This window comes from Fukomys damarensis, unplaced genomic scaffold (assembly GCF_012274545.1).
Source record: "Fukomys damarensis isolate Sample0158 unplaced genomic scaffold, DMR_v1.0_HiC HiC_scaffold_12, whole genome shotgun sequence".
Taxonomy (NCBI): domain Eukaryota; kingdom Metazoa; phylum Chordata; class Mammalia; order Rodentia; family Bathyergidae; genus Fukomys; species Fukomys damarensis.
Window position 1 is genome coordinate 28,910,804 of NW_022900924.1, and position 8,586 is coordinate 28,919,389.

At 32.4% G+C, this 8,586-nt stretch overlaps 1 protein-coding gene across 2 annotated transcripts in view; it reads right to left on the reverse strand.

Moving 5' to 3' along the window:
* Positions 1-2,807: 2,807 nt before the first annotated feature.
* The window catches only part of Serpini2 (serpin family I member 2), a 64,204-nt gene continuing 58,425 nt past the window's right edge, over positions 2,808-8,586 (reverse strand). For both annotated transcript variants that reach the window (XM_010606685.1, XM_019204942.1), the window contains exons 8-9: positions 7,571-7,660; positions 2,808-3,398 (exon numbers count right to left, since the gene is read on the reverse strand). In XM_010606685.1, the coding sequence (XP_010604987.1) occupies positions 3,322-3,398; positions 7,571-7,660 (167 nt within the window). In that variant the 3' untranslated portion in view covers positions 2,808-3,321. The remainder of the gene's footprint in view (positions 3,399-7,570; positions 7,661-8,586) is intronic.

Consider the following 8,586-nt stretch of genomic DNA (forward strand, 5'->3'; position numbering starts at 1 on the left):
TCCAGTGGGATGAACTCCTGCTGCATCAAAAAGAGAAAGAGAATATTTGTTTTTAACCCCTTGAATTTCATACTTCAGGTTTAGAGATTATCACATAAGACACCTAGGGGAAAGAGGTAGAAAAAAGTGAGGGCAGGGAGAACTATTCCTAGCAGCAAACAGATTAAAGCAGCTATAGCTTCTCCACCATATGCACAGAAACCAGTCTCAAGCTGATCCACTGTCCAGGTCCCTCATAAAATGAATTCCAATGGTCAAGGACATGCTGTGTGAAAATGTTTTATTTTCAAAAGTGCAAAGCACTGTATCTTTTCCAGATATCCAGATCTTTATTATCCAATTCAGGAGAATTCTATAAACCTCAACCCAAAAAGAAATTGTCACTGAGCTCAAGATTTTGCCCTCTTGGTTCTCATTGCTAGATGTAGCAGACACATCTACAATATGATCTGAATTAAAACTGTATGTTGTCAGTTTTACCCAGTTCTTCTACTACCTGAATGACAATTTTGGTTCAAGAAGAAAAAGATGTGTGATATATGTGATATATTAGACTTCACGAGGGCTATTAAATTGTCAACATTTGTATTTCAGATTATGCATTACTTGTGAATTCTAAAAATTTCTCAAACATTTCTTGTTAAAATTATTTCATATTTATTTTCTTTAATAAATATATATATATTTTATAAATATATCTCAGGCATCATACTTCATGTTATAAATTATAGTAATATTGAGTTAATTGCAACATAAAATGAAGAATGAAGGTGCTAATTTGGGAAGTGTTTTGGCAGCTATGATCCTAAAACAAAGTAAAAGAGAATATTTTCAGTATGAACCCAGCTAGATATCCATTCTGTCTTTCAGAAGGAGTTAATTTATCCTTTTTAGCCAAAGAACATCAATCAGAGGAAGAGCATGATATCGAAGAAAAATTAACCACAACTTTTGCATAAAGCAAACAGGATTAATAATAAGAAACTTGTGGCAGAGATTAGACATTTTACTCATCTTACTAAAGAAAAGCAAATATAGTAAGAGTGCATTTTAAGAACATGTGTTCTTTTGTGGAGGTCAGGTCTATGCTGCTGGCTGACTGCAAACTCTCGATCCTATTATGTAAGCACCGCTGTGCCCAGCACAAAACATGTACATAAACTAACCCTTCAACTTTACCTAAAGGATCTCAATTATTCAAATCCATTTCACTCCCTTATTTTGCTTTATCTATATCAACAATTGTTACAACTTAAAATTAACTTGTTCACTGGATTACTGTCTTGCCAGTAACAAAATGTGAGCTGTGTGAGAGATGACACCTTGTCTGCTTTGTTCACTGGCCTGTTTGCATTGCTTGAAACATGGTGGGAGCACAATTAGTATTTGTGAGTTAAATGAATGACATCCCAAAGCTGAATGGTATGTAATACATGGGAGACGATTAGAAGAGATCAGCCAGTTCAAAGGAAATAGAAATTTGAGCCACACCTGAGCAACATTACTCTTCTTTACTTGAACTTTTTATTCTCTTCTTCCAAATCAATAAACTATGTTTTTACACCACTTCCTTTAGTAAGGAAGAACAAGACATGTACATGGCACGTAAATTAGCATGTAAATTATTAGTGTATAAATTAGTAGTCACTATTCTATCTGCATAAGTTCAAGTGAGTTTAGGAATAAATATCACTTTCACTTATATTTTGGTTTTAAGCAGTTACTATTCTGAAATTGTTTTCAGAATTTCTTGAGTGTTTCCCTAAGTTTCTCTGTAGGAGAATGCCTAGATTTCCATAACTAGAGTAGAAGAGGAAGGGTAGCACAATATGTCACACCAAAATATGTCACTTTACCCTAAGTACCATGTTACACTAAAGCTCTCTGCCCTCTATTTGCCCAAAAGCAAGGCTATATTTCAAGAGTATTCCCTGTCACCTCTCTTCAGAAAGGACAAATGATTAAGGAACAGCTTTAGATACTTATAAACTAGGAGACAGTACCACAAAATATCTACGTAACAAATCTTAATAACTAGCCTTTCTCTACCATATATTTGCCTTCTTACAATTTGCCTCCCATGCAAACTCAAGGTCCTTTGCTTTTGTCCCGTCACTTACCCACAAATGTATTGTTCTTTGTCAAAGATGCTACATAAGCCAGAGTTCTAAATCACTTCTTTGAGATTTATTCATTTTTCTCTGATTATCCCTCATCTATCACAAAAGATGTTAATAAACTGATATTTGTATTTCTCTTGTTCATTAATCTTTTGTTTCAGAAAGTCCCAGCTAACAACTATGAATCCTTGAAGAAAAATTATTTCCCCTCCCCTGAAAAGGATCATAGTCTTCTAGCTCAGCCTTGAGTTAAAATCTACCCACTGTATTTATCCCTTACCTCAGTAAATGATATAAAATTAGAGCTGAACATGGGGTAATTATTATCAGTAAGCTGCCTGCCAAAAATTGTCGCAACAAACAAAAAAATATTTTATTTCATTAGCATAAAAATGTATAAAACTGTGAAACATGTTACATGAAGTGATGTTTGGATGTAGTATTATGTTTGCTGTTTAGATATGATATTTCTGGATACACAGAGGAAGACATCTACATTTAATCTTTATAGAGGACAGTCTTGGCTCAGTATTGGAAAATTGTTGAAGACTGTCCTCCTGAACCATGCTAATATAGCTGCTACTTTTACCTATGAAACTGGAGAAGCTTTATAAATTTCTCAGCATTTCTACTTTCCATACATGTTTACAGAATAAATTAGCATCAAAATATTGATGCGGTCCAAAATACAATGAAACAATCCAGATATTAACACGTGGAAGAACAGGTTAAAATTCACAAAAATCTAAAGTTTATTTACTGTCATAGGGACTGGATCTCTGCGCCTTCATCCACAACCCAGCATGTACCATCTTCACTCTCTTGAATTTTCCTCTGCATCATCTAGATAACGCTGCGGAGTGGAGGACTTGGATAGTCCAGTCTTCCAGGAACATACGGAATTTGATAACTAAGGCAGAAATTGGATATCTAAGTCTTTTTAGGATTGTTCTAACATCTAACAATTTTATTTCATGTAATCTCCTTGATTTGGATTTATATAGGCTGTGTTAAACACATAGAACAGAAACAAATACATATCAAATTTCATATCTATTAATACAGAACTACATTAATAGAGATTAATATGGGCATAGTTACGAACAAAAAATGATACAAAGAAAATATTTTCAAGGCAGCGATATTTTGCCAATCAACTATTTTCCAGGATTTGTCTTGTGTTCTTGAGCTGTGTTTTCATTCACAGTGAATCTAAATCTCTTCTTTTCATCTTTTGGGTGTAAGGATTTGTCACTCTTCCCATAAACAAAATTGATTCTAGGAAAAAAAAAAACATATTTTTAAAATTTCTAAAAAAATGACAATAATTTCTTTTTCTCAATATTTTAACAATCATTATATAGTCTTTTCTCTGCAGGCAGTGTCTAATAACAAGTTGTCTCTTTTGTCTAAAATACATAATTAGATAACTATTAATCATTTTCTAGTAATTTATGAAGCAAATTAACAGCTAGAACAGCTTGTCATGGAAAATGTAGTAGTCTGGTTTTTCATATAGGAAATAAAGTGAAGAGAGAGGTGTTCTTCTAAATATAGAGACCCAGTCAGGCAAACATAGCATAATAAAACAGTGATGAGCACAGTGGAATCAAAAATCTAAAACATCAGCAGTCATCTTTTTACGTGAGGAGTGTAAGCCTCAGGGTTAAAAGTGCAGCTTCCTCATCTCCTCCTTCAGCTCTGAATCAAAGCTTACTTTACTGCTAAAGACGATTTTTTTTTTATCACTAGAACTTTCAAATCCTCAGCAAGATGATACAGAACATAAAAGTAAACACCTGTTTCCAGTCATTCTTTGTTTGCAAGTCAAAAGGAAACAAGAAATAGAGGACACAGCAGAAATGAATGATGTTAAATTTATTCACCTTTCTTTTCAACAAGGGAAAAGGATTTGGTGTGGGGTAAATGTAAAATGTTGCCTTAAATTTCTTATACTCTTAGATGTAATAAAGTTTACTTTCAAAAATTAGAAAAAAATTGCATAATTTTAAAGCTGAATAAAATAACATTCAAATATATCTGAAGTAATAATTATTATTATAATAATTAATTATTCATAATTAAGGCACTCTGTCAGAAAAGCCAGTAACATAGAAATCGATGAAGTTTCCAAACAATTTTATTTTTTCTTTTTAAATAATTATAGTCAATAATGTCTTGCTTCAAAATCTCAAAATTATTCTGGAAAAAAAAAGAAAATTAACAGTCCTATCTTTCAGATAGATGGGACTATGCACGTAACTTTCCCAGGATGAATAATATATTTTGTCAAAATAAAGATCAGTAGATACCCTTGTATCTTTTTTATGGTATTTCACAAAATGCTTTTCAGAATTTTTTGTTGGAGAATTATTTTATTAATATTGTCTGTGCTACATGATGAATTCATTCGTCATAGAGAGAATATGTACACTTCACGTTATAGTCCTTTTTACTTCCCCAGTTGAAACCCATAATTTAAATTGATAAACATTCAGAAATATAGGGCACTATATATAAGCCATTTGTTCCAGCCTTTTCAACATGTTTTTATTATCAAGGAGAAACATATTTTGAGGTGAGTCATCATATGGTCAGCACCCTGGTCACTACTAAACTGGGCAGATTAGTGAAATGTTCCTTGAAATAAAGCAAGGGATTTAGGAGGCAGGCTGAGGCAGAAAACATTACTCCTTCCATTTTTCTCTTTCAACCTCTTTCCCAAATAGGTGTCCCCACATTAATCAAAATACATATGCAATAGCCCCATTAACTGGAAACAACTTTTACTTCTTAGTACTAAAATACACAGTATACCCATAGCTGATGGCTAAAATAAAAGATTTTTTAATTAATTGTTTAAAAAACTAAAAATGTAAATAAGGTTCAAATGGTATAATTGCTAATGTGAAATAGGAAGAAAAGATCTAAAGGAGTAGTGCAAGGAAAGTGGGAAAGGTAGGGGAAGGGAAAAGAAAAAATTACGACAAAAGGAAAAAATGGAAACAAAGTTGTAAATAGGGAAGGGTGGAAAGGGTGAAGGTAAGGCAGGGGAATGGGGAAAAAATGAGAACCAAGACATATTATGTAAAGATACAAGATCCCAATGATGAATGTAACTGTACTATACACCTAAAAAGCACCAATAAATTTAATGAAAAAAAAATAGCTTGAAGCCTGCTTCTCCCTTTGACCGAAGACCTTAACAGATCAAAATGCAATGTGTTGGTGTCAGTTTCAAATCACGATGCACTACTTTCTCAAAAATGGCACATTTTACATAGCATCATTCACAATTTCTTCTCAAAGTCTATAAAGTGAGCCTACACTCAACCAGGAAAAGGCAAAAACAAAAACAAACAAACTCATTTTCTTGCAAGTTTAACTTAGAGCTTTAGATAAATAAACCTTTTACAACTCATCCAACAGGAAATCCAAATATAGAATTTGCACAAGGAGAGTGTTTGGACAAAATAAAATTTTAAATCTTGATAAAAATTGGTTTTTCTAAACCTAAAGTCATTTGTCCTCATACTTCAGAAATTGTCGACTGAATATATTTTATGTAACATATGAACCTATTTAATAGTTCACTATGGTGATGTTAAATCCCCATCTTGATTAATCTCAATGCTTTCTTAATTCTTTTGTGAGAGAAAATAGATAAGTCACTAAACATACATTGTTTTAAGGTAATAGCCCATTCTACATTTTACACTGCAACAATTTGCATCTTATCTTCTAATAAATGAGTGGCCATTCATTTTAAAGAATATTTCAAAGGAGTAAGTCTACTTTAGAAAGCTTCATTATTGTAGAGATCATAAAACAGTGGAAATTGTCATTAAGGCCAGATAGTTAAACATTATCACAAATAAATACATAAGTAGAGTATTTGGAGATTTGAATTTTCACTGTTGCTTTACCAAACGCTAATATATATATAAGGATATATATATATAAAAAATATATATATCCTTAGAATATTACGAGTCATCAACTTGGAAAGTAGAGTGTACCATAATTATTCTAAATGTCACTATTTATTTGTGCATTGAGGCCCAATGCAGCATCTTTCTGTTCTTTTCTCCAGACTCGACAATTATATACTGATTGTAAGAAATTAGACATCCAAAGGTTAAAGGCATATAGATCAAATGACAAACTCGGAAACTATTTTAACACTGACACATTGACTATTGGAATTGAATTTGGGTTAATGAAACTTCAGCAATTATAAAACTGTTCCATTGCTTGTAAGACACAACTTTCCAAAGGATCACTCAGCATTTCACAGAGTTAGAAAAGAGATTTAAATACATCTTAGTGGACCAATATCAAAATCACTAATTTAACAGCTTTAGATTCTAAGATTAATTATATCTCCTTTTTATATAACCCCATAATTATAGAGAAATTTTGAATTTTCTCTTCCTTCATTTATTCAGTTATCCAATCCTTTATATTTACTGATGATGTATTTCTAGTAAATAGTTGGGATGTTTTAGACATGCTGTCACTGGCTTTATATATTGTTTGGTTTAACTCTATAAGGTAAGCACTAACATTATGTTTAAATAGGAAAATGAGGAAATGTGGCTTAGAAAGGATAAACTTTCTTGCCTTAATACTCTGAGTTAACTGAGCTGGAATCTTACCCCAAGTCTCACAGCTGAGTCCACAATCTCATCCTCTAGGGATATTGACACTTTCTGCAAGGCATTTTGCCAAAATCTGGCCTGAATAAGATATATTTTCTGTTCTCCTCTTTTCATACTTTTCACACCAATATTCTGATTGCCAAAAAATTCCAAATACAAGCTTAAAGAAAATGTCCCTATTGTATTCACATTTCTGGCCTCTCTTTTTCCACAAGTTCTAAAACACATTTTCAAGATGATCTAGATTTCCATATGTTGACATTGTGTCAAATGATAATCTAACCCTCTGGGTGTTCTCTTTTGCACCTATTTTTGCAACTGTGCCATCTTACACCAATTGTCCAGGGTGAAGGTTTGGAATTATGTTGACCTCAGAGCCTGACTGGTCACTTACAACTCACCACTCCATTTTCCAACCCAATGGAGGCATCAGAAGACAGAGAGTTAACCTGAGTCTCCGCTCTACCATACTCTAGTTCTATGACCTTAGGCAAACTACATACTCTTTCTCTGGGCTTCTGTGCATTTATTAGCCAAATATTAACCCTGCTGGAATGTTGCTACCTTTAGAGATATGCATACAAAATGGCTACTAGCTTTGATCATTAAGGAGGAAGCCATTGTTACCCTTGTCCTATTTCAGGAGCTCATCATCTACTGAAATACTATGCCCGCTGTACGTCATGTACTCAACAAATATCTACCAAATGAAAAATGATTTCAGATATGCAGATTGCAACTTGTAGTTTAATTTATGTAGCACTTCCAAAGATTTTTCAAAAACAGTACCTGTCGGATTATACTTCATAATAAATAGAAATGGATGATTTGATATAAATTGGGTTTGAGTCAGACTCATGATCATAGGAATGTGCACACCTATGAAAAACAGAAAACAGATACTTAGATATTCACATTAAAAAGATAAATGAAGAAAATGATACCCAGAATACTTTTTGTAGACATGAAAGCTTATTTTAATTAAGAAGTTAAAATATAGAAAATGACGATTTTCTAAATATAGAGAAATTTGCAATAAATTTTAAAACCAAAGTGCAGAACAACAAATGTTAGATCATTTATGACATTCACATTTATCGTTCAATTAAAAAGAAAGTCAAATACTAGATTCAATTTAGTGGAAAGAGTTGAAAAATATCTTTTAAGTAGTAATGTTTTGCTCATTTCTACTTATATTATATGACTTATTAGGATTTTTTCAATTTTTACTTCCTATAAGACATATTTGTGGGCTGGGGATTTAGCTCAGTGGCACAGCGCCTGCCTCACAAGCACAAGGTCCTGAGTTTGATCACTGTTACCAAGAAAAACAACAACAACAACAACAACAAAATATACTTTATTTTTATAATAAGGCTTATGATAATCAGGTCTGAACTCAGATTTATTTATTTTGCACTAACCCCTTTAAATTACTCTGTGAGCTTAGACCTTTTGGATTTACATAGCGAATGTATATGGGTATTATGAGTTTAGAAACAAAGATTTGCTGCCTTAAAAATTATTTATAATGATAATTTTATTATGTTGCTCCATTATGGTATTTGTCAATATTTACAAGAAGAAAATGTAAATGGATGATTTTTTTTCTCTAGATTAAATACTTCTACATTTAATTTAGGTATTTTATTTAGCATTAGTGCAATGCTGTTTTAACAATTTTTCATGCCCAAGGAAAAATAAAACCAATGCATCAATTGAAAACAGTTGAGTTTAATCTTCTAATAGAGCAGCAATGGTGGTCTTCTGTCTAGAATATAAGGACTATGCTGCTCAAATTATCA